Source organism: Ambystoma mexicanum, chromosome 2q, assembly GCF_040938575.1.
Source record: "Ambystoma mexicanum isolate Mex_15411 chromosome 2q, UKY_AmexF1_1, whole genome shotgun sequence".
Classification (NCBI taxonomy): Eukaryota; Metazoa; Chordata; class Amphibia; order Caudata; family Ambystomatidae; genus Ambystoma; species Ambystoma mexicanum.
This window is the reverse complement of record NC_090924.1, coordinates 611,181,128-611,207,296: the sequence shown is the minus strand read 5'-3', so window position 1 is coordinate 611,207,296 and position 26,169 is coordinate 611,181,128. Positions and strand designations below refer to the sequence as shown.

At 47.7% G+C, this 26,169-nt stretch overlaps 1 protein-coding gene across 2 annotated transcripts in view; it reads left to right on the top strand.

Moving 5' to 3' along the window:
• The window catches only part of MYD88 (MYD88 innate immune signal transduction adaptor), a 134,843-nt gene extending 109,059 nt beyond the window's left edge, over positions 1-25,784 (top strand). For both annotated transcript variants that reach the window (XM_069647754.1, XM_069647755.1), the window contains one exon: positions 24,682-25,784. In XM_069647754.1, coding sequence (XP_069503855.1) covers positions 24,682-24,836 — 155 coding nt within the window. In that variant the 3' untranslated portion in view covers positions 24,837-25,784. The remainder of the gene's footprint in view (positions 1-24,681) is intronic.
• Positions 25,785-26,169: the final 385 nt, after the last annotated feature.

Here is a 26,169-nt window from a genome sequence, read left to right as displayed (position 1 = left end):
AGCAAAATCTGGAGGAGGGAAAGACGCCGGGACCACTGTTGATCAGAGAACTGTAGCTGCACCTGAGGGTCTTTGCCTCCAGAAGCCTTAAATTGCAGAGGCTGCGCAGCGGGAAGCGAATGCGTGGAAAGCGCTCTTCCCAACAAGGGTGTCTCCAGTGGATGGCAAGCACCAGAAAACCTCTGCAGCGATGGAAGCTCCTTTTTCAAGTGGCCCGGGCCGTGGCAAACAAAAAGAAGCAGATTGACAGGTCGTGAGGAGCCACTGAAGCAGAGTACCTGTGAACAGCGAGGGTATCAGACACGCACGCCTTACTCAGTGAGTTCACGAACTTCTAGTGACCTCAGAGCGCTTGCGTGCTTAATACAGGCATTTCCAAAGTAGAACACTCTTGGCGTGTGAGTGAGTGCAATATACCAAAGGCAATTTTGAATACCGAACTATCAGAAATCTAAGAAAACAGTATTTTTCTAAAACAAATGACTTTGTTGTCAAGCAGGCAAGTTTGTTGAGAACCCAACAACCAGGTGGGACAACACTTTTAATGCCTAATCCAGACAACCATTACCCAAGCTAAAAGAAAGCAACACTGATATTGCCAAAGGCAGGAAGGGACTAATGAAAGTGTCAAACGTTATAAACTTTATTGCTCATATTTGAAGAAGCATATAACAAAAGCTGGTATAAACCCACATTGCCAAAGTCAAGGAAGAGGCAGAATAAAACCCTATCAGTGTCAGTGTTTGGTTGCTAACACAGTGGGGAAACAAGAGTGGCAAGAAGGCTGCCCCTCTGAAAAAGGTTGAAAGGGTAAAATAGTTCTAAAGAGGATCAATGTGAGTCTTGCTTTCCCTGAAGAATTGCTTGAAGTTTTTTGTAAAGCAATGGAAACTGCAGAGCTGTTGTATGCTTATTCTAAGCACAAGAAGCACTTGTTGTGAATAACATTTCGGGCAAGGGGAGTATACCGATCAGCAAACCGTTGAAGTAGTAGGCCTGGCACAGGAGTAAATCAGGTAGAAGTTGATAAAGTGGTGTTAACAAGTTATTCTAACAGACTTTCATTGCTAAAGAAAGAACTTTATATAGCTGCTGCAAGTGTTATATATTTTCAGAAATAATAAGTTGTTGCCAAGCATCCTGACAAAAACAGGTTATGTTGTTTATGTTCTGTGAAGATCATTTTTAATCTTACTATTGCAAAAAGAAGAGCAAACCTTGTTGAACCACTGGAGTGTTGGAACTTTCTGTTGTCAAGTTGGAGTTATAAAGAACTGTGTTGGAACTTTGTTACAAACCAGGATTTTTGAAACTGTGGAGCAGAATCCTGCCTGAATCTGGAGAAGGGGAATTCACCCAGATTATAAGAAGAAACTGTGATCATATTGTGAATTTAACTGTTATATTTATGTTGCCTTTGAACTGCCATGCATTAACTTGTTGATTTACTGTATTTAAAAGTGTGAGGAACAGATATCCTTTCTTAGAGTGTTTCCTTTAGTTTATTTTAGGCAGAGAAATCCTTGTCAGGATAGGGATAGTGAGGCATTTATCCATAGTTTTTAATATTTTAATAAAATGCCATCTTTTGAAAGACCTTCACATTTCTGACCCCTCACAGTCCTGACCCCTGACAGTCCACACAATATAATACATATTAATTCAATTTAGACAGGTATGCATTAAAATACATTTATTCTAGGCCTTACACACAATAAAAAATGAAACTAGCTGGTGATATTATTGCACAATACTCAAATCATAAACCTATATAAATTCATCATAGGTTGTTCAAATGCATTCAATTACTTAATCAATACAGGAGGTAAGTAAATTAATGCAGTAAAGGTGGAGCTAAGTCAAAAGTGAATTTCCCCAACTTCGGCAGTCCAATTCCTAAGAAGAATGGGACTTTGTGCCCAAAAGTCACAGGAGCCAGAATGCTTATCCCCCAGAATTTAGTCTCTGTTGGTACGTTCCAATTATACTTGTGTTGGTGATTGTTCAAAGAAGATATTTAACAAGGTTATGAGGTAAGGACATTGGGCTTCATTACGAGGTTGGAGGTAGCCATGCCGTTCATACCGGCATGGCTACCCCCAAACTCGGGTCCGGCTCCGGGTCCTGTGAAAGGTGAATTACCGGGCCATTCCGACCTCAGAGGGCCCTGTAATTCCCCTTGCGCGGGTCCCAGAGCCGGTACGTCCCCATTCCCATTTGAGCCCACATAGGGCTCAATGGGAATGGGGAGGATGGTAGCAGCGGTACCGTTCATAACGGTACCGTTGCTACCATCCAGTTCTGCTTGCAGTTGCCTCTCTGCATGCCTGGTCTGACCAGGCGTGCAGAGCGGCCCCCGAGAGCAGAACTCGTAATGTGGCGGCATGGTAACAGCGGCGCCGGTAGCACTACCGGCGCCATTGTTGCCTTACCGCCACTATTGTAATGAGGCCCATTGTGTTCTTATCTTTTAGATAATACTACCCGGGTTTGACAACCAAAATGCAGTGGAATGGAAGATTAAGATACAAATAATAATTCTTTAATGTGATATAGTATGAAAATAAATTCAAACTTTACACATATATCAAAAATCAAAAAGTTATACATATAAAATCATACATAAAAATAAAAACTCGTAAGATCATCAAGCATTAGTCACTAAAATAGCATCTAATCCAAAATACACAATCTAAGTTCGAAGAAACTAACTTCCTTCTTTACTGATATTTACAACTGCTTTCACAAGTTAGCAAATGAACCTACGCCACTTTATGCTAATTAATAATGGGGTAAGCTAAAATTCCCAATCCAAGTTCTATCTGTTGCCAGACGTTATAGAGGGCTATGAATAGGTGCATATTGGATGTATTAGTACAATACAGCCAAAATGAAAATTTAGATATAGTACAAGGATCATGCACGAATTCAGCCAAAAACGTAACAATAATCGTCTTAAGTGCATTGCATTGAGTTAGAACGTGTCTGGCAGTTTCAGGGCACAAGGGAGATTTACACATGCGGCAGGTTCGCTCTGCAGTAGGAATGTTTTCCCTAGCTCCTGTGATCGACAAGGTAGGTAGTTGACCTAAACGGAACAGAATAATGAATCGGCAGAGTCTTCTGGTGGGACAGAGAAATAGGTAGTCCTGCGGTTTCATGAACTTGAATATTCTATAGTTCACAAAACGATAAGATTTAAGAGTATCCAGATGGGCGAAGTTCTCCAGCCAATCCCATAGGTCCACCTTTTTCCCTAGGGCATTTAACATTTCCTTGGTCACCGTAGACCCTTTGTGAATCCAGCCAATTTCGTTGAGGAATTTTCCCATGTCTTTATACAGAGATGAGGAAGTACATTTTTTACTAAATTCCTGATGTAAGACTGCTAAGAGGGGATTGGCCGATCCACTTGTCATTTTCAGATAGAGCCCAGTTCTTCTTTTCAATACCATGGCCTTCAATGATGGCAGGCCCAATTCTAATCTTATCAGGGCCAACGGCACCCCCGGGGGAAGCCCCAAAATGCGTTGCCAGAACTTTCCCTCTAGCACTTGGAGCCAAGCCAGGTTCACCGTCAGCAGAGATTCTAGTCCATAGATGACCAATGGTGCAAAGACTTGCATGTAGAGGTGACGTGTTCCCCACAGAGTGAAACCCCCTTGTTTGCTAGTGAACGATGCAATAAGTGAGATCACTTGGAGGGCCCTGGTGGTGCGGCCCTGTTTACATAGTTCATAATCACCTAGGGGCTCTATTTCCACTCCTAGGTAGCGATAGGACGGAACATACATAATTATGTGTTTGAGTACTGTTAGATTCACACAGGTCACCCTTTTCCTGGTGAATCGCAGGACATTAGTTTTCTCTAGGTTAATGGTCAGGCCATTGGTCTTTGCATATTCCCAGAGGGCATGGGCAGAACGCCTGAGGCCACCGATGGTGTTATCGAGGACTACTAGGTCGTCTGCATACGCCAAGACCGCACATAACATATCCCCTATTTTTGGTGGACAGTTGTTAACCTCCGCTAGAGTCGCCGGGATGTCGTGTACATACAGGTTATAGATGAGAGGCGCTGTAACGCAGCCCTGCTTTACCCCTCTATTTTGTAGTACATTTTGAGTCGATTGGCCCTCCTGATTAAGACGAAGGCGCACTGAGGTATCACAGTGCAAAAGTCTGAGGTAATACAGCAAACCAGGGGGGCACCCCAATGCTTCAAGCTTGTTCCAAAGCCTTGCTCTTGGGATCGAGTCAAATGCGGCCTTAAAGTCAATAAATAGTGCATATAGAGGGGGCTGATCCCTACTAAGTGCCCTCGTACGCAGTACGTCCATTACAAGGAGATTATGCATTGTTGAGAAATCCCGCCTAAAACCGCACTGGAATGTACTGAGTATTTGCTTATCATTCACCCATTTTTGCATTTCACTTAGCAGAAGTGAGGCAAAGAGTTTCCCAGTGACGTCCAACATGGATAGGAGTCTGTAATTATTTGGATCTGTGCGATTGCCTTTTTTAAACACCGGGATCAAAATAGCAGTTTGCCAAGTTCGAGGAATTTCCCCCGATGCAAAGACCTTATTGAACAGTATGGAAAGTAACTCTGCCCAGAAGGGCGGGTTGCTTTTTATCACCACATTAGCTAGCCCATTGGGGCCTGGGGCTCTCGACGACTTAAGGATAACAATTTTGTTGAGAATAGCCCCTGGGGAGACATCAAAAGGTTGTAAAATAGGGGGCTTCCCCATGGTACAGCTTGTAGATCCATCCTCTTCCATATTGCGATTTAGGAGGAATAGTTTCCAGATTTTCTCATTGATAGGATTGACAATAGTGCCTTTGCCCTTGGTTCTATTCTCATTTAAGAGTACCCAAATGCTACGCGAGTTTTTAGAGCAGATAGTTTTGACAAGTCGCTGGTAACAATTGTTCTTCTCAGTTCTCCTGATACTCTTCACCTCTGCTCTATAACGACTTTTAATCGTTCTTAATTTCTCAAGATATAAAGCTCCTGTGAAATTCTGGTATTTTAGGCTGCGTATCCCTTTTCTAAGTCCTCTCTTGGCATCCCGGATTTGCCCGTTATATCGAGGAGGGACGGTTCCTTCTTTTATGAGATATCCCTTTTTGATAGCTGCATGGTGACCTGAGAATCCCAGTATCCACTCTTCTATTTCATTAGCAGTCATAGCCAGAAAATCATTACCGCCCTCTTCTGTGTCCAGTTTAAGAGCTTCTGCGGCAGCTCTAACATTCTTCTCCGACCAAACTATTCTAGTTCCTGGGCAATTAGTTGAAATATTTCCAATATTCAACTTCGGAATGTCAGGAATTAAGGTCAGGAGTGAGCATATGACTGCCGCATGGTCACTCCAACTGTTAGGCTTAACCCACAGGTCCTCCACTCTAGTTCGCATCAAGGGGCACATGAATATATAGTCCAATGTGCTCCGAGACGATCCATTGGACCAGGTATGCTTCCCCGGCCTATCACCCAGGGTGCGGCCGTTGATCATTGCCAAGTCCCAAGATTCAAACAGTTGCAGCCACCCCAGCCCTTCCTTCTCTCTCTTTTTATGTGTCATCGTACAACTGGTACTGAGGCCCGGATTGGAGGAAATAGAAGTTTCGTCGGTCATGTGACAGTTAAAATCTCCAACAACCACAGCTGCAGTATTACTAGATCCCATTGACCAGGAAGACAATAAATTCTGTAAAGCCTCTTGGAGAGAGTCTCTTGCAATTGCTCCGGGGGAGTTATATAGGTTAATAAGAAGAAACTTAGTACTTCCCTGATCTTGGGGGTAAGCAACTTCTACTGCCAGTAGTAGGTCCTCAGCTCCACATTGAATTTTACGCGACATCAAGGAATTGCCGATCCCCGTAAGAAGGCCGCCAAATGGGCGTCCTTTGGGTCCTCGTCGTGCCGGAGACTGGTGTACAACATAGCCATCCATAAAAAGAGGGTCCAATGCCCAAGTCTCTTGTAGACAGATACAGTTCTGCTGGAATAAAAGATCAGCCGAGCCCTCCTCTCTCAGAAGATGGGAGAAGCCTCTGCAATTCCAGGATAATAATGATAAGCTTCAATGCTTCTGTATCAACTGGGGAAGGGACTCCAGTAGGGATTTGATTGCCTGTTGCACTTCACACAGTATGGGATTCTCCCCTAAAACTGACTTGTTTTCAATTTCCAAGTTCGGTGTAATCTCTGGGGCCTCGGGGATTGTTGAGAGGTCAATTTCTTGCAAATCCACATCAATGGCGATATCCACTGCTCTCAGCTCTTCTTTATGGTCTCTTAGTAATTGTGCTGTGTTCAAAAACACACAGTGTAACGCAGATACATTCGGGTTAGGCCCCGATAGTGGCTCAAGAAACAGAAAGTCATCTGATTTTAGCACTCAGAGTTGCGGGATATGATAGAGCCTGGTCAATAGCTCTGAGCGTACCAGCCAGGAATGGTTATCCCTAGTATATAGGTTCTTTATGAAGCAGATGCGGTTAGTATGATTTTCCTGTGCATCCATCGTTTTCTCTGGTAATAGCGGCTCCGAAAGTTCACTCAATGGGTGTCCCTCATAGACAGGCTCTGCCGGGATAAGCAGGCTTAATTCACCCTCTGATTCCGAAACCTCCCCCTTATTGGAGTCCAGGTCCACCTCGCTTTCCTTTTCTTTGGGCATCAGCCATCCTGTAAGAGGGCCTTTTTTTCCTGCCGCCCGGGCTGCTGCTCTCATCATCCTTTTCCGGGCTTTTTTTGAACGGGTTTCAATAGCGGGGCCACTTCCTATAGAGGACGGTAGGGGGCCCGTTTTTGGAGGCATGTTTTTAAGAGCCTTTTTCGCCCGTCTCCTCTGCTTCCGTGTGCAGGGGCTCCGAGGGCTGAGATTCAACTCCAGGTCTACTTCCTCGATGGGAGCCTCTAGAATCGAGATGGTAGTCTCCCGTGCCTCTCGGGCCCCGCTCTCCTCCCTCTCGGCTGCCTTATCTTCCATCTCTTTGGCAATTAGGAGGGCATCTGATAAGTTTTCTTCCGTCTCCTCTTGCAGTGTGTTCTTCATATCCAGTGCTAGTGCAATGGCATTGGAATTTGCCAGAATACGCCCTGTCATCTGTAGCAATATTTTTAAAGCAAATTGTAGAGCTCCGACAGATGTTTGTAGCTCTGCCAATTGAGTGGAGCTAGCTACTGATCCCGTGCCCCCGTTTATCTCATGTTCCGGCTCGTCCTCCATCGAAACCATTACCAGATTTGGAGATGCAGAGAGACGATCGCGGTATCCTGCCGCAATGTGCTCCTCCACTACATCATTCAGGTTGTTGTCTTTCTGGATCGGTAGACCACTTACAGTGGGTTGTAAGGTATACGGCTGCATTCCTCTCTTTATTGACAGACACAGGTCCAGAAGGGAGTTGTTATCGATGTCCTCATAGTTGGAAGAAATGATGTATTGACAATCCCTGGGCACTTGTACTGACCCTTCTGACCCTTCATCGATTATGGTGGAGTTAATCTCGGGAGGAGGGTTCACCGGAAAAAACTTGGTAATGGCACCTTGTACTACGGGAAGAACGTGTTTGGCGTTTTTCCTACGTTTAATCCCCTTTCTGTTGGACTCCTTTTGCTCTTTCGAAGCTTGTGGCTTGTTGTTCCTCAGGTTGTATATAGAGTGCGGGGCTCTCTTCCCCCGCTGCATCTCTACACTGCTGCCGCCTTACTAAGCTAGGTAGGGTTTAAGGGCTCCTTCAAATCACTTAACCTACTCCGTTGAGCCCACAGTCTGTAAGCAGACAAGGTACCCCGGGCCACACAGACACAGAAAGTCAACAGGCACCCTGGGCAAGTCAGACACTGGAATTAATCCCAGGCCAACCTTGGCGAGACCCTAGGGCACAGCCAGAACCCGTGGCCCCCTTGGCCCCTCCACTTACTTGTCCACAGTCGAGGAGCCGCCTTGGAGCTGCCGTCCTAGCCCCTCCGGCTTCTCTGGTGCACACGGAGGCGGTCACAGCACAGACACGCACGCCACAGATGTAATAAATAATGGGGGGGAAGCACAGCTTTCCGTGCACTGCTGTCTCGCCTTCCCAGGGCACCTCTGTGTCACACCAGGGGGGGATCCGGTATCCGGTTAACTCCGGACAGCACCTCGCACTCGCGGGCCCTGCTGCCGCTAGCTCCGCTCGCCTCTAACTCTTTCGGGTCCCGTGCTAGAGGAAAGGACCTGCCGGCGCTTACTGATCACGCACTGTCGGCTCGTACCGTGTCAAGCCGCACCTCAAACTCGTCTCGTCATGTCTCTCCTGAGGCCGCTTCCGACACAATGACTCCCAAGGACTTCCATAAGTCTAACACCGAGTGATAATTGTTAAGATACAAAGGGACTAGTTCTTAATTTTATCCTATGGAGGACTGGGGGCGGGAAGGGGGACCAAATGTTTTGCATTTACTTACCCCCCTGACTCCGATTTTTCCTGATGCCTTGATGGGTCGACTGGGGGTTGCTGGAAGTTAGATTTCCTGCCGTTGGTTCCGGTCGGGCCCAGAAGCAAGATGCAACCCATAGCAATGAAGAAATGGAAGATTCACCAATGCAGGCCTCTTTAGGACACTTCACAGGACAGGACAGGGCAAGGTGAGTTCCAGTGACAGCCAAGGCACAAACAGTAGGAGCCCTTTCAGTCGCGGTTGATGAAGCATCTCTAGGACAGGATACCTTGAGGCTGGGATGCTTAAATTCACAGGGAAGGCAACTTGTACCACAAGCTGGCGACTGCAGAAGTTCCGGGTGCAACCGCCAAATGGTAACACTTCTGACAAGGTGCCTGTGAGTGAGCTAATCAGTCCGACGGGTGGTCTGGTGACCAGCCCTAAAGCTCCGTATGGCTGGATCCTCGAAGTCATCGGAACTAGTTGGTCTCCCTAATCCAAGGGCTTAAGCATCGGTCAGTGTAGTCCAACAGGGCTTCACTGGGTCAGACACAGGAAGGGATGCAAGGCGTCTTCGGGCGTCTTCAGTCGGCTGGAAGTCTACGAGGGATTCTTGGCTCCAATGTGGACCTGATGAAATAGCTGCAGGAGTCGTCCTTATGCAAAATCCAGCCTGGAAGATAGTCCAAGCCCACCAATGGTAACAATCTGCACCATTCAAACAGCCAGTAGTTGTCCAATCGGGAACAACTATTGTTTTCACTCATGCCGCACACTAGACTATCTTGCTCCATGGATGTGTAATGGGACCAGACAGTCCCACCTCTTTCCTGGGCCACACACACACACACACATGGGCACACAGGCACACACAAATAGCACTAGCCCACTAAAGTAGCAGCTTTCCCTGGCAAGTGCATGGCCTTATATGGGAGTTCCAGACCTGGCAAGGCAGGAAGAAGGCCAAACTACAATATGAAATGAAATATTTTATTTATATCACGCACGTACACAAGTGTTTCAGAGCGCGACCAGGCAAAAAGGGAGGGGAGCAAGGGAGAAAAAAAACAGAAAAACAGCGATCTTACTAGGCCCAGTGACATTTAAGAAAGCACAAGTGCATGGGAAAGGAAAAAGGGGGAAAAGTGCAAGGAAAGGGGGGGAGTGGAAAGTGCAAAGCAGAGGAGAGAAAACATAAATAAATATTAAATAGAATAAATAATAAATAAGGGCTTTAAACCATGGTAGTGCAGCCAGCAAGTGGCAGGTGAAAGTTAGTCAGAAAGGTATATCTGATAAGTGCAGAAGAAACGTGGGAGGGGGACTGTATGGGTACAGATACAGAACCCTAGTGCAGATGGTGGCCTGGAGGCAGTGCAGGAGGGTGGCAGGGTGAGCAGGTACCTGGGCCCGAAAGAACAGAGGGTGGCCAGGTGCACAATGCCATGAGAAGAAATAGATGAACAGGGGAGAAGGGGGGCAAAGGCAGAGGCAAAGAGGAAGGTCTTGAGAATTTTCCGGGACCGAAGATGTTTTTCCTCAAGTTTCAAGGTGGCTAGGAGGCTGTTCCAAAGGGAGGCACCAGCCGAAGACAGATCTACGCCCAGCTTGTTTTTTTGCAAAACGACTAACCCTGAGGGAGTTAGAAGTAGAGGAGCGAAGGGCTCGAGAGGGGAGGTATTTACGGAGGGATATTTGAAGGTATTTTGGACCCAGGCCCCAGAAGCCAAGAGGACAATGCAGAGGGTTTTACATTTAATCCTTGCATTCACTGGGAGCCAATGAAGGGATTTCAAGGCTGGAGAGATACGATCCCAGGGCTTGAGGCCAAGGACAAGTCTTGCAGTCCTGTTCTGGATTAGTTGTAGAGGGCGGAGAGTGAAGGCATGTAGATTTAGAAAAAGGCTGTTACAGTAATCCAGCCTGGAAAGAACCAGAGCTTGGGAGACAGTGAGCTTTTGCGGGAAGCAGAGGAAAGGCAGAGTACCTCTAAGGAGGTGAAGTAAAAAGTTAGATTTTTTGGAGACATCAGAGATATGTGCGGAGAAGGAAAGTGTACAGTCAAAGATAACCCCAAGGTTCTTAGCCGCGCAGGTGGGGGTGGGAGGAGGGCCAAGAGAGGAAAGGATGGAGATGGTGTACCAATAAGGAGGATCTCAGTCTTGTTGGCATTTAGACATAGATCATTGACGGCACACCAATTTTGAATGGCGATTAGACAATCGGAGATGAGGGAAGGAGAGGAGGAGGCTGAAGGAAGCCTGAATAGCACTGGAAAGTTGAGCAGAACATTGAGATGCAGTATGGTCAAAGAACAAGCGGAAATCTCATGGCACAGCCATTTTAGGGTACTATCCACGTTTAGTAGCCATATGTGGTAAACTCGAAAGTGCAGACTAGAAATAATGCAAAAATGTTAGAAAATAATGTGCTGCCACCTGCTTGTCATTAGGCACATATAAAAGTAACCCAAAATCCCAAGTGTAAAAATCTAGGGTGTATGACGAATCGCAGGAATTCATCCCTTTGGCCCATTGAGAGGTCCCCACCCCCTTATGAGGCTAGAGGGGTGAGCCCGCTCCGTAATACCCTCCTATGGGTTAGAGGCAAGTGTGACCTCACCAGGTGAGACTTTCTACCCCCCCCCCATCACCCTTCCACCCCACTCCTCTTGTTGGGGACAAGGACTCCTTTTCTGATGAGGAACTCCCTAAAAATTGTATTATTAATATCTCTGAAAACATCTATTGTGGAACCATACATGAAAAAGAAACCTGTATCTGTTATTGTCATACAGAAATCCAAAATATCTTTAACTGGAATATCCCATTCCACTGTGATGAAGAAGCCAATCGAGAGTAATAGACCAGGATGTACACCAGGGAAGTTCCAGGCACACGTCATGCAGACCGAGGGAGGAGACTGGAAAAGGACAAAGGCTGCAAGTTTCAAAGCGCTGGTGTTGCCGGCTACTGAGAGAGAGAAGCAGACGCACAGCATCTTGCCTGGAGAGAAGAAGAAATAGATGCTCGGCGTCTACACGGAGAGAGGGAGAGAAGCTGCGCGTTTTACGGATACAAGAGAGGGAGATTTGGGTGCACAGCGTCCCAGGTCTAAAGGAGACTGCGAAACTGATCCCGCTGCTTCAGCGTCTTACCTAAACAGACGGCCGTTGTACCGAAGTGGAAAGATATATGTAAAAAGTGGTGGCGTGACCATGAAATCCTCGTGGTGGACCATGAGTCCCTCAACCAGCAAAACCATCCTGCAGAGAAAACCACCAAACTTAACAGTACAGGAAGTACATTATGGTCATCCTCAATATCGAAAGGGAAAAGAGAAACCTGACGATAGAAAGAAGCAACCCCAAGCTACAAGAGATCTCAGTGATGTTACCCTGAGAAGTCGCAGGTAAAAGGGGGAAAACGGGAGACCAGGGAGGGGAGATCAAAATCGTTAAGGGACCAATCCTACTCGTCAAAGTAAAGACATTGTGATACTTGAACCCAAAAGGGATAGAGATAATCGTTATGGGATTGATCATACTTGTCGCAATCAAAGTCAAGAGATTGTTATAAGTGAATCAAGAGGAGAGACAGTGATACTTACACCAAAATAAGTGGGCAAGGATCATTGACATGCTCATACTTGTCCCAGTCGTAATAAAGAGACCTTAATGCACAAACCAAAAGAAGTGCATGGAAATAATTTAGACTAATCGTACTCGTCTCAGTAAAGAGAAACACATTAGTATAAATCTTTAAGAAGTGAACAAGAGTCAGTACTATAATATTCAGTCTCCAGTGAATAAAGCTCTAGAGAAAGTGTGCCGGCAATGATCTGTGCCTTTAATACCAGTAAGACAGAGATTCTCCTTATCGGCACACCTGCCCCCTCCTTCCCTCTCACTCTCTGGCCGGCCTCCCTTGGCCCTCTTCCTGCTCCCTAGGGGTCATCTTAGACTCCACACTCTCCTTCTCTCCTCACATCTCAGATGTCTCTAAGAAGTCAAACTACCTGCTGCACCTCCTCAGAGTTATTCTTCTTTTCCTTCCCCCAGAAGCTCTGTCTTTAGAGCCCTGGTTCTCTCTAGGCTGGACTACTGCAACCGCCTCTTTCAAAATCTGCCTGCTTCTGCTCTCTGCCCTCTGCAACTCATCCAGAACAAGACTGCGAGACTTGTCCTCGGCCTCAAGCCCAGGGATCATATGTCTCCAGCACTGAAATCTCTGCATTGGCTCCCAGTGGCTGCGTCGATTTAAGTTCAAGACCCTCTACATTGTCTTCAAGGCCTTCTGGGGACTTGGCCCTCTTTACCTCCAACTCTCTCTTCGTAAATACCTTCCTTCTGGAGCTCTTCGCTCTTCCATCTCCTTAGGGTCAGTCGCTTCTCCAAGCAATGAGTTGGTGGTAGATCTTTTTGTGGTGGGGGCCTCCCTCTGGAACAGCCTCCCTGCCTCTCTGAAAATTGAGGAGAGCCGTCTCTGGTTCCGGAAGCACCTCCTCTTTGCTTCTGCCTTCTCTCTTCCTCTCCCTTGCTGATTTTCCTGTCCGATACTGCACTGGTCACCTGGCTACCCTCTCAGTTCGGGCCCAGGTCCCTGCCCGCCCAGTTGCACACCTGCACTGCCTCCCGGCAACCCTTGCACTTGGGTCTGTATCTATAACCGTACAGTCCCCCTACCTGCACTTTGGACACCTGCTGTCTGCACTTAACCTTGAACCTACCACCCGCTGGCCTCACTTCTTGTTATTGTTGATCCCATGTACAGCACTTCCCCTTCCACTCCCCCCGCCCCCCTGCACTTGCGCGATCTCAATGTCACTTGGCCTAGTAAAATAGTTGTTTCTGTCCTCCCTCTGTTCCCCCTCCCTTTGCCTCGTTGAGCTTTGAAACACTTGTGTATAGGCGCGTTATAAATGCCGTATCATATCATAAAGAGAGACTGGTAAATGGTGGAATTGTTTATCCCGGGAGGAGAGAAATATGAAGGTCTAAAAAAAAGATCAAGAGAAACTAGAAAAACAAAAATGATAACCCTCTCAGTCAAGTCATATATGAACGGTGTGAACTAATCAAAACCATAACCAGAGGTTAGTTGAAGATTAATTACTGAAGAAGTCATTTACATAAAGCAAACAACCTAACAGGAGAAGGGAGCCATTCTCCTGTTCGTATTTGTAATTATAGTGTTGGGGTCAGTTAGGTTAGTTTAGTTAATGGACAGAGGACAGTTTCTGTTAAGACATTCACTGACAAGCTCCATAGTTGTGTTGGGTAGTGATGCCTTATATAATAGGGAGAGTTAGCCATATTCCTTTTTCTTTAGTAAAGTTGTATATAAAATGGCCTATCAGAGTTCACCTCCTTCTGACCCGCCACAGGTGATACAAAAGCATCCCCATTGCGCTGCGTTGTAAGATGCTGTGGGCAATGCTACAAAGTCACAAAGGGAAACCTAGTTTCCCAGTAGCGATAGTCTGACGGACTGATCAGTTCTCCCTAACAAATGAACAAAAGGCAAGGCAAGTGAAGTGAAGCTGAAGGCTTTAGTTCCCTTATAAAGAGTCAGAACAGGTTCATGGAAACGCATTGTTGACAGGTATACCAGCCTATCAGCTGCGAAGATTGCAAGTGGCTCAAAATGCAGCAGTTAGGTTGGCATATAGGGTAAAAAAATCTGCCCCAATCTCTAATTTAAGAAGAGCTTTGCACTGGCTGGCGGTAAAGGAGAGAATTGAGTTTAAAACTCTGTCTGGTATTTAAATGTGTCAATAAAACAGCAAAAACATACAAAATAAGGAACCCCTTCAAAAACAATTACTCCCTAAGGTAGTAATGGGCTCTCTATTTCAAAGAAGGGTTTAGAGAGACAAAATACAAAAGCAAAAGCAGAGCGGATATAATCAACTGCACCAATCTATTATCACAAAATATAAATTTTATTATTGGTCATTAAAAAAACATCTTAAAAATATATTCTAAAACCTGGTAGCAAATAAAGTGCAAGTGATGCAGAGCGAAATGCTCACAATTGAATTGTAACCGTTCATAACTAGTCTTTCCCTAGACTAGAACACAAATCTTGTTAACACCTTGGTGTGCCCAATACAAGAAAGGAAAATTCATGGTCCGTAAAGACCCAAGTACACAAACCAATGGATCTAATCACTGGTGTTATGCCTCGACATGTTTGTTCCTTTAATTTCTTTTAGAACTTTCTTCAGGAGGAGATCTATGGTCCGTCACTTTCTCTTAAACATTCAATGTGGCACTCCGTAATTTTAAAGGGCTCAAAATCTGAAGGTGCTGTTGAAAAAACATTTGAAAAAAAAACTCTGTGAAAATATATATACTACAGAGAGAACAGATTCAATCTAGTATAGCTAAGCAAAAAGACAACATTAAATTTCTGTGGAGATACATACAAATTGTCTCACACCTACTGTTTATGAACTGTTACAATTCAATTGTGAGCATTTCGCTCTGCGTCACTTGCACTTTATTTGCTACCAGGTTTTAGAATGTATTTTTAAGATGTTTTTTTAATGACCACTAATAAAATTTATATTTTGTGATAATAGATTGGTGCAGTTGATTATATCCTCTCTACTTTTGCTTTTGTATTTTGTCAATAAAACCGCGCCAAGATATTTATCAGACAAAATAAGAGTCCTGTTTCAAATCGCTAGCTGCGTTGAGCAGACCAGAATCTGCTTCAGATACCACGTACTAAGTATGTGAGTAAAGGGGACCGTAGATTTGGAGTCTACAGTCCAAGAGTATGGAATAAACTACCTAGAGAAATCTGAGATTAAAAACCTCCCGGCATTCCTCAGGGCTTTGAAGACTCATCTGTTCTACTAGAAACTTTAGACTTAAGGTAGTGCATACCAATCTTACATTATTAAAGTGTATTTCGGCAAAGATCCATGGTAAACGCACACACCAGCGCCCAATTACGATTTAGTTCGTCCGGTGTGCGATATAAATCAATTCAAAATTCAATTCAAGAACAAAGCAAAAACTGTGGGTGTCCATAGAAACTATGGAGGGGAAAGTTGCTAAAAGAGAAATCTTTCCCAACAGGCACAAATAAAGTTTCTGCCCTGTCCCCTTTGTCTGTTGCCTTGATTTTCCCACCTCCCCTCAGCTAAGTGAACAGTGTTACAGTGGTATTGCTGATTTAACTTGTGCAAAGTGAAAATTGCTGTTCTCTTAATCTCAGATTCAATCCCATTGTACTCTAATGTAGAGGACTCTGGAAGTTCCAACTACCCCCCTCAGCTTGACACACAAGACACGCCAGAGATGCAGATATTAAAATGATCTGCCTTTCTTTAACTGAAATTAACCCTACAAATTCTTAAGGGTCCGAAGTTGTCGGATACACAAGATCCCATGATTCACCTCAGTTTTTAAAATCCGTAATCTTCTGCAGCTCTAGTAATGATGCATTCCCCTATAATGGGGCCGCAAGATTAACCCAACTTTCCAGACCATCTTATTTCTCCAGCATGGGGTCTGGCATGGATTCACATGCTCATGAATATTCCCCGTCGTCAGGCTGGGAATCCTCGGTAAAGAAAAAATCAGTATCAGTTTTGTTTCTGATCTGTCTTTCGTAGTAGTAACCAATCACTAATCTCTGCGTCATACTGACCACAGCCAAAGACTGCCCTCTACATAAGCCCCGCCTCTGGCAGCCATCTTCAGATTTTTACCGCACGTTCAAGTGTTGGGAGTCCTCGTGCTTAGCTCTCGAGCTTTTACTGCGTGTTTCGCGCTTTTTCAGGTGAATTTTCATATTATTTCGGTTAATCAAGCCTCAAGCTCCACCGTTTCTACTCCTGTTAACGGCTACCCGTTGCGGGATTTTCCTACGCCCCTCAAGGGTGAAGATTTTGTCGAATCAACTTCTTGGAGGATTCCAGAAGATTCGCGGCCTACTTCGAGATGGCCCAGGATGCGAGTTCGTCACCCGGTCCCAAGCTGTTTCGCAGCTGGCCTGGATGCGGGCTGCAGAATGTGTTTAAGGAAGACGAACATTCGCAATGCCTCTACTGTCTTCATGGGGACAAGACTCATGTAGAGAAGGACTGCCAGTTCTGCAAGAACTTGTCGGAGCGGACCATGAGGGACCATCGATCCCGTCTCGCAAGCTGGTTGGAGAAGGGCTCGACGGGTGAGAAGAAGAAAGGGTCCGAGCAGGCTTCTAAGTCCTGTGCGGGGGCCCAACACCAGGCCAAGCGCCGCGAGTCCGCTGGCTCCGGGAGCGCCGAAAGGTCGGGCTCTTCGGTCGCCAGGCAGGGCGCACCTTCCCCGGCACCGTCAACCACGAGCCAACGCTCAGGTTCGGGGAAGAGGAAGTCCGAGACCCCGGGTAAGCTTCGGGAGAAGCCCCGTCCGATCTCCGAAGAGGGGGAGCGAGGTGTCGCCCCTCCCCCGAAGGAGAGGGCCTGGGACGCACCTAAGGTGGTCAAGGCCCCTACCCAGCAGGCGAAGGCCTCTATCGAGGCTATCGCGGTGACTCTGGCCAAGCCGGCAGAGATACCGCCAGCGGAGACCGCCTCCGGGACTAGAGTTTCCCTGCCGCCAAAGAGGGAATCCTCTTTTCAGCCCATCGTCGTGGCCGCCATGATGGAGGAAGCGAGGGGGGGCACCGTGCCCTCCTCGAGCTCGGAGTCAGCCTCAGAGGAGGAACTGACCAAGGCCGTGAGGAACCTCGAAGTCCAATTCGAGAAGGTCCGATCCCGTCAGGAAGATCCTCGGGAGATAACCGAGGAAGACGAGGAAGAGCGGCCTTCCCTTCCGGCGTAGCCGGATCCTAGGCCTCAGGATGGCTCGGCGGCCATTTTGTCGGCCATCCAGTCCTTATGCTCTGAGATAAGGACGAGATTCCCACGGCCCAGGCCGGAGGACCCGCAACCTGGCCCGTCGGGAAGTCCTCCGAACAAATGACGGAGGACCCAACCCTCTCCTCCGCTCGCCCCCGTAAGGCCTGCAGTTCCCTCCTCATCCTCCCACGAGTCGGGAGATGACGGTGCGTTGGGCTCGACGACGGGTTCTGAGGGCGACGACGACGGAACGGGTCTCCCGTCGCACAGGCCTCGCCGCCCGACGAGATTGGCTCATTCCACGCCATGATCGCCAGGGCGTCCGAATTGTTCCAGCTCTGCCCGGAGGAGCAGAGAAAGGAAGGTTTCCTCTATCAGCGCCGGGAGGCCAAGAGGAAGACTGTCATTGCGGTGCCCCTAATCGATGACATCTGGGAGGAGGGCCTGTCGGTTCTCAAGAACCCCTCCACGGCACCAGCCAAACGGGACCGGTACGAGAAGAAGTACCGGGTCCCCGAAACCGCTCCCCTGTGCCTCAGGGCTCAGCCAAGGCCAGACTCGGTCGTCTCGGCGGCGGCGAAGAAGAAAGCGACGGGGTCAGGAGCCTCGACGTCGAATTCCCCGCCGGACGGCGAGGGAAAGAAGTTGGACACCATGGGGCGGTGGGTCATTTCGTCGGCAGCGACGACGATCAAAGTGGCCAACGCCCTGGCGTCCGTGGCCCGTTACGACAGGGAGCTCTGGTTTAAGCTGGCCCCCATATTGGACTTCCTGCCGGACAAGAGGTCCGAGGCCCTGGAAATACTGCAAGAGGGCGAGGTGGCGTTGGACCACGCCATAATGGTGGCAACCGATATTGCCGATACCGGGTTCCGCCAGCTGGGCAACAGTGTGTGCCTACGACGACGGGGTTGGCTCCGGGCGACCGACTTCCGTCAGGACGTCCAGACCAGGGTGTTGGACATGCCGTTCGACGGCAGCAACTTGTTCGGGAAGGCGGTGGACGAATCCCTCCAAGCCATAAAAACGGACACAGAGACGACCCGCGCCCTGGGAGCCCTTCAGCAACGACGGCCCTTTCGGAGCTCCGGAGGCAGACAAGGTGCCTCCAAGGGATCCAGCGGTGGCTCGTCGTCCTACCACCAGGCGGCACGCTCCTTGTCTCAGGAGGCCTACAGGGGTCGCGGCAAGCAGGGAGCGTCTCGCCGCCGTCGGCAAGGTGGCCAGAGCGGCAAGGCCACCACCTCCAAGCAGGACTGAATCGGCCGCGGTCTCGGGCCCCCACCGAAGCACCCCGGTGGGAGGCCGGCTGACGAACTTCGTCGGCGCGTGGAAGTCAATCTCCACCGACCGTTGGGTGCTGGATACCCTGGCAAGAGGACACTCTATCGAATTCCTGAAGAAGTGCCCTCACGTTCCACCTGTGGCCAGGAAGGAGAATCACGTCCCGCAACTGCTGTTGGAAGTACGGGCGATGCTCAGGAAAGGCGCCATCGAGCTTGTCCCGAAGAGGCTCCGGGGTATACTCAAGGTACTTCCTCGTCAGGAAGAAGACGGGCGGCTGGCGCCCCATCCTGGACCTTTGTCGTCTGAACAAATATATCAGATCACAGAAGTTCAGGATGGTCACCCTCCAGCACGTACTGGGACAGCTGGAGAAGGCGACTTTCTATCGTCGTTGGACCTGGAGGATGCATACTTCCACGTTCCCATCCTCAAAAGTCACCGAAAGTTCCTCAGGTTCGTCGTCCAGGGACGCCACTACCAATTCAGAGCACTGCCGTTCGGATTGAAGTCGGCACCCAGGGTCTTTACCAAGTGCCTAGCACCAGTGGCGGTGCGGCTGCGCCTGCAGGGGATTCACGTCTACCCCTACCTGGACGACTGGCTCATCCGCTCAAGGACGAGGCAACTCGCCGTCAAACACACTGCGAGGACCGTCCAGCTACTCACAGACCTGGGATTCGCCATAAACTACCCAAAGTCCCACCTGGTGCCGCCACAGGTGGCCCTGTTTCTGGGAGCGAAGCTCGATACAGTGAGGCGCCTGGCGGCCCCGTCGGAAGAACGGACGAACACCATTCTAGGCAAAGTCCAGCGCCTGCTTGCCACGGACGTGGCCAGGGTGAGGTCCATCAAGTCCCTCCTGGGGATGATGTCCTCTTGCATCTACCTGGTGCGCCTCTGCAGACTACGGATGCGCCCTCTTCAAGAATTTCTCGACGCCCGTTGGATGCAGGCGACGGGCACCTTCGAAGACAGGGTCCCCCTCAACGAGGTGTTCCGGCGGGCGATTCAGTGGTGGGGCGTTCGAGCGCACCTCACGGCGGGCAAGGACTTTCAGACTCCGGCGTACCAGGAGACGGTGACGACGGAGGCCTCCCTGGAAGGTTGGGGCGCCCACACCGGAGATCTCCACGCAAGAGGCCTCTGGCTCCCGGAGGAGAGGCTCCTGCACATCAACGTCCTGGAACTCCGGGCCGTGTTCTGGGCTCTCAAATCGTTCCTCCCGTCGCTCAAGGGCAAGGTGGTGCGGATCTTCACGGACAACACCACGACGATGTTTTACATACGGAAGCAGGGAGGCACCAGATCCCCAGCCCTATCCAAGGAGGCACAGGATCTGTGGCACTGGGCGGTCGCCCAGGGGATGTTCCTGGTTCCCTTCCACCTGGCAGGAGAAAGCAACACCATCGCCGACTCGCTCAGCAGGGAGCTGCGCGCGTGTCACGAGTGGGAACTGCGCCAGGATCAGGTGGATCAACTCTTCCGACGATGGGGCAAACCCCAAATCGACCTGTTCGCAACAGCGACAAACTCGAAGTGCAAGAGGTTCGCCAGCAGGTTTCCCCAGCCGAGAAAAATGGGCGATGCATTCTCGTTTCCCTGGGACGGCCTATACCTGTATGCGTTCCCTCCCTTGCCGTTGCTGCTTCGACTCATCAACGAGCTCAAGAGGTCCCATTGCAGGATGATCCTCGTCGCACCGGCGTGGCCGAGGCAGATCTGGTTCCCGGACCTTCTGGACTTGTCAACATCCCCTCCCATCAAGCTGTCGGCGGACGCGGACCTTCTCTCCAGAGAAGGAGGCGCCATCTTCCACCACGACCCAGCGTCGCTGAACCTGCAGGCTTGGCTCCTGCAGCGCTAGAGTTTGGAGGCTACGATATAAAGGCCGATTGCAGAGAGGTTCTTGCAAAGGCCAGGGCGTCCTCGACTCTCAAATGCTACGGTCATAAGTGGAAGAGGTTCTCTATCTGGTGCCGAGCACAGAAGATCAACCCCCTACAGATTACAGCCCCTCAAGTGCTGCCGTACCTGCTATCGCTGGCAAAGGCTGGGCTAGCCCATGCCTCCATTAAGATTCATCTGGCGGCGATCTCCAGATATACCAGAACCACAGGACGGATGTCCCTGTGGTCCCATCGACTGGTAAAAGAGTTTATGAAAGGACTGTTCCGGTCGTTCCCGCCGGTGAAGGCCCCGGCCCCGGCGTGGGAACTTAACGTGGTGCTAACCAGGCTCATGGGGCCCCATTCGAGCCGATGCACTCCGCAGCGATGAAGTTTGTGTCATGGAAGACTGCATTCCTGGTGGCCATTACCTCTGCACGACGAGTGGGAGAGATCCAGGCCCTATCCTGCAAAGCACCGTACTTGACTTTCCATTCCTCGAGAGTGGTGCTTAGGACGCACCCCTCCTTTATGCCCAAGGTGCCGTCGGACTTCCATCTTAACGAGCCCTTGGTGTTACCTGTTTTCTTCCCGTCTCCTTCGTCGCCGGCCGAGAGGACTTTGCACTCGCTGGATGTGGCTAGAGCGCTGAAGTTCTACGTGCACCGCACGAAGAGTTTCCAGAGGACATTGCAGCTGTTCGTGAACTTTGGACCTGTGAATCAAGGGAAGGCTCTCTCGAAGTCTTCTATTTCCAGATGGCTCTCCGGCTGCATCATGCACTGTCACCGGTTGGCTAACTGACCGCTGCCAGGCCGTCCGAGAGCCCATTCGACCAGAGAGATCACTGCTACTACGGCGTTCTTATCTGGTGTGCCCCTGCTGGACATCTGCAGGGCTGCTACGTGGAGGTCGACGCACACCTTCACGAGATTCTACTGCGTCAATCGGGATTCCAGGGGGGAGTCCAGGGTCGGCCAAGCAGTGCTGCGCAACCTGTTCGCTTAAGGTGAGCCTGGTGAGGAGGTAAGAGATGCTTAATGTTGTATTGCTTACGTTGAGCCTTTTGCCACCCCCCGTGGTTGTGCATGTGTGTACTGCTATTTATTCTTATATTCATGAGCATGTGAATCCATGCCAGACCCCATGCTGGAGAAGGAACAAGTTACATACCTGTAACTGTTGTTCTCCAGCATGGGTCTGGCATGGATTCACATGCGATCCCTCCCACCTACCCCTCTGCGGCTCTTCGCTTGGTCATACTGCCACTTCACGTGCTACCAAATCTGAAGATGGCTGCCAGAGGCGGGGCTTAGGTAGAGGGCAGTCATTGGCTGTGGTCAGTATGATGCAGAGATCAGTGATTGGTTACTACTACGAAAGACAGATCAGAAACGAAACTGATACTGATTTTTTCTTTACCGAGGATTCCCAGCCTGACGACGGGGAATATTCATGAGCATGTGAATCCATGCCAGACCCATGCTGGAGAACAACAGTTACAGGTAAGTAACTTGTTCCTTTTGAGTTCCCACCAGGTCTGGGCCACAGGGTTGCCTGCCAGGAGTGCAGATAACCTTGGTTTACAGTGGTAAACCCTCACTGGAATGTATGCATTTCCCGGCTAGCCTAATCGTTTGATTATCTCGCTTTGTATTTACTCATTCATGGGATATGGTCGGGTGCGTGGCACAATGTTTTTGTAGGTCTGAAACCAAGGTCCCCTAGCCCATTCAATTTGCCACTAGGTGCCCTTTTGCTACCCTGGGAGTCCCATTTACCCACAGCAATGTTCTGTCCACCCCCTCAACCTCCCACGCCACACAAATCTTATTTGACTCCGATTTAAGGGTTCTGTATGAGGTGGATTGTAATATGTATAGAAAGTATGTGCATGGAGAAGGAGATCATTTTAAAGAGCGCAATCCTACCCAAAACCTCCAGGTGAAGCCTTGTCCAGTGGTTGACGGCCATCATGAATCCCTCTAACTAAGGTTCTTAGTTTAGTTGAGCTGAAGAAATTCCTCCCTGATCTGATCACGTGTCGAAGCAAACCAAGTCCACATTGCGATTTTTGTTATCAACAGAAACCATGTGTTTATTTATTTGCAATGCATGAAACAACCTGATGGAGTATCCCCCTGTCTAAATGTAACCCAGATCAAATAAAGTAGTTACTTTCTTTGATATCTTTCAGTTCCTGTGAAGTAGTTTATCAAAAAGAGAATAGTTTATTACACCAGACGTCTTTTCGTTCTCATAGCCTTGCACATATTTCTCTTCTCTGGGAAGAGAACGATCTCTAGCTTAAATATCCATTCTTCATTTCACCACGTTATCACATCCTTGCTCCATGTGGTCATGTGCTATCAATCACTATACTCCATCTTCTTGCAGTTCCTTAAGGGGCCTGCTGCTTCTAATCGCTATGCATTGTGGGCCGTGCCACCCCGCCCCCGGTGCCAACAAATATGACCCTGGAGCCGTCTGCTCTATAGTGAGAGATGTGAGCTGTTGAGTTCCATCATCAGTTGGGCTAATGTTTGGGTTCCAGTGGAGCGGGGTGAGTAGGGAGAAAGAACGAAAGAAAGGAGGCACAGGTAGGTGTGAAGGCATCTTGGAGTAAGACGCAGACAACAGATTCTGAATTGACAATAAAACTTTAACTTAAGTCAGGATGGAAAAAGGTTAATCTATCTTGCCCTATACTATGGTGGGTTTTCCCTACCAAACCAAAACTAAGGAAAGTCAAAGTCCAAGAGTTTAACTTGGGAATCTGTCTGTGTCCAAAACCTATACTTGGCCTCACAACTAATCTATACAGAGTGTAGGGATTGCAGCAACCAACAAATCGTGTTCAACACAAAATGAAGAGCCGCTCGCAGGTTTCTTTCTGCTTCCTTCCCCAAGTATACAGCAGTTCCAACAAAAGTCTCAGGATTGCCTTATGTTCAGGATGATATGGAATTAATTAGTACTTGGGGTTCCCTTCCCCAAGTTCCAAAACACAAAATATCTTGAGGCTCCGCCCTCAAGTCAATAAGAAGTAGTTCAAACCTCACGGTTGCCTTCCGCAAGTTGCACTTTCAAATGTTATAGTGTTGCTTCCCAGTTTTCTTAAAGTTCTGCGCCACACTTGTGCCTTCTGGATATGGTTAGTCTTTATACAACAATGTTTTGACAAAGTTGCTTCTTTTGGGTCCAGTTGTTTAAAGTTCATCTTCAAAGTTCCATTCCTTTGGAGTCCAATATACATTGGGTTCACTTGTATTGTTAAAGTTCTATTCACTTTGAGGTTCAATATGTTTTGGTTTCTTTGATTCAAAGTTTGATAGATTTGTAGATTCAACATATATACATTTTGCTTGCATTTGAAGTTTCATTCACTTTTGAGCTTGGCACACAGTGAGTTTATTTAAATTGTAAAGCTTCATTCCTTCATAATCTTCATATGTAACAGTTTTCTTTCAGTGCCGTATTCAATTTAATATGAAGATATATTTGTTAGTTTAGTATTTGGTTGGTCATTCAATAATTTTTAAAGGATTTCATTTAAATCACTTTGTGTCATACAGTTCATTTTGTTGTAACATGCCTTTGTAGTTTTCCTTTAAAAATGCCCAACGCTCAGACTTTCGAAAATGTGCTTTTATTTACAGGCGACCACTCCATAACAAAGTATTCTCAATTGTTCAATGATTATCAAGTTCTATTATTCGCTAGTTGGGAAGGATTCAGATCACAGACCTTCGAAAAGGTGTCTCATCATTTACGCAATCATTCCGATACAAAATAACCTTGCGCGTAAGATCAAACACTTGCATACCGGGTTTCTGATTTCATAGAAACTCACTGGTTGCTTTGTTGTGAGTTCCTGCAGCGCATATATATCAGCCTACTGGTCTCTTCCTCAGTGCTCCACCTAGTGCCGCTCAGGCACTCCTGGGTCGGCTTCTGTCCCTGGAGAACAAGCACTTCGAACACCAGAAAAAGGGGCAGCCTCCCTACACGGCTCCCATTTTTAATGTTCATTTGGTTCGAAAGAGCCCGCTCCCGGGCTGCTCTTCCCTGAAGCACTGAGTGTAATTGATGTAAAGCAATATCACTTTACCATGGCAAATGTGTGTATCCCCAGCCTGTAGATTTCGAAGTGTTTATGCTTTAGTGTATTTTTTGGGCATTTGTGTGTGGCAGTTATAAATCCGCCTATCCTCGTGCTTTCTCTTGTAGGGGCCCGTGAGAAACGCCTTATTCCAGTCAAGTACAAGCCGATGAAGAAGGAATTTCCAAGCATCTTGCGATTCATCACTGTGTGCGACTACACCAACCCCTGCACTCAAGGGTGGTTTTGGAATAGACTTGCAAAAGCCCTATCGAATATGTGAAACCAAATATAAATACAAATAGATTATATGAATTATCTTTTTATCTACTGCTGTAAAGTTTTTTTTATCTCTTTTCAAAACCTGAATTTTAATTAAAAAAAATACGATTTCTTAATACGGAAGTAAAACTTGCATTGCTTTTTGCTGGTTGGGGGATCCTGACATCAACACTTTTGGCTTTTGCTTGCTTTTCCAGTCTATAGCTTGTCAGATTAATTTTTGTTTGAGCCAAGAAAGCGTCTGTCTTGTATGTTGTTGATGAGAGAGCGGTTTAAAGGGAGCCTTTATATAGGCTATTCTATGATTACATATGGAATCGTCCATTTGGTATCATGAAGGTTATATATAATGCGCCTAAATGAAGTGGGGGGGGGGTCCTACAGCACAATCTAACCAAGAGTATTACAGAACACATCATTAAATCAACCACCTTGTAATAAATATACCCTCATAAACGAGAACTCCGAGGTCAAGCATTGGACTGAAATGTACGATTTTATTAAAGGGTAATGGAATATATATTTTATTAATGTACTGAATCCTTCGTTACGGACACATGCAGTCTGGTTCTGCGGGACATGGTGCTCTCTGGCTGTTAGCTTTTCTTGGAAAATCAATCCAAGGGTACATGTGGTGGACTAGCTATTATTGCTTGTGCTAAATGTTGCGCTCTGTCTTCCGGTGCGCAGTTCTGAAACTATGGTGGATTCCTGCTCACACACTGCAGGCCAAGCAGTTTACTTTCTTCTGATCGATCATACTCGTGAATGAGACTACGTTTGCCAAGAATTTGGTAGGTGTTCCTGCAGACCTCTCGGAAAGTGCGTCTTATTTAATTTTATGTTTCCATTATCATGCCGTTGTTTTTGTAAAAAACATCATAAAACCATGTTGTTTTATTTCTGAAAAAATCAAGTAAATAAAGACATTGGAGCTCAAGTGCTTTAAGTTGGTGTCCAAGTCCTATTTCAAAGGCCTCTCAGCGGTTAATACGAAACTGTGGCATTGACTACTCTTATGTAGGGGTGTCACGGTATTAGTTTTATGACGGTACGATAACCTTCTTGCCAAATGACGGTATATCATGGTTATCGCGGTATAGCAGGTGGAGTTAACTGATCTTAACAAATATTTTCTAAAAGGTCATAAATCATCACAAACAAAACCAGGCACCCAGGGCCAGAATTGGGCTTTTCAACATACTTTCCACTGAAATGCCTTGCTTCCACCAAACACAAACACACGTGTGGGGAGGAGGGGGTGGGGTGGAGGCCTGCTGCAACTGGCAAAGCAAACTGAATAGCTTTTCTTAAGTGGTCATTTAGGCTTTTTG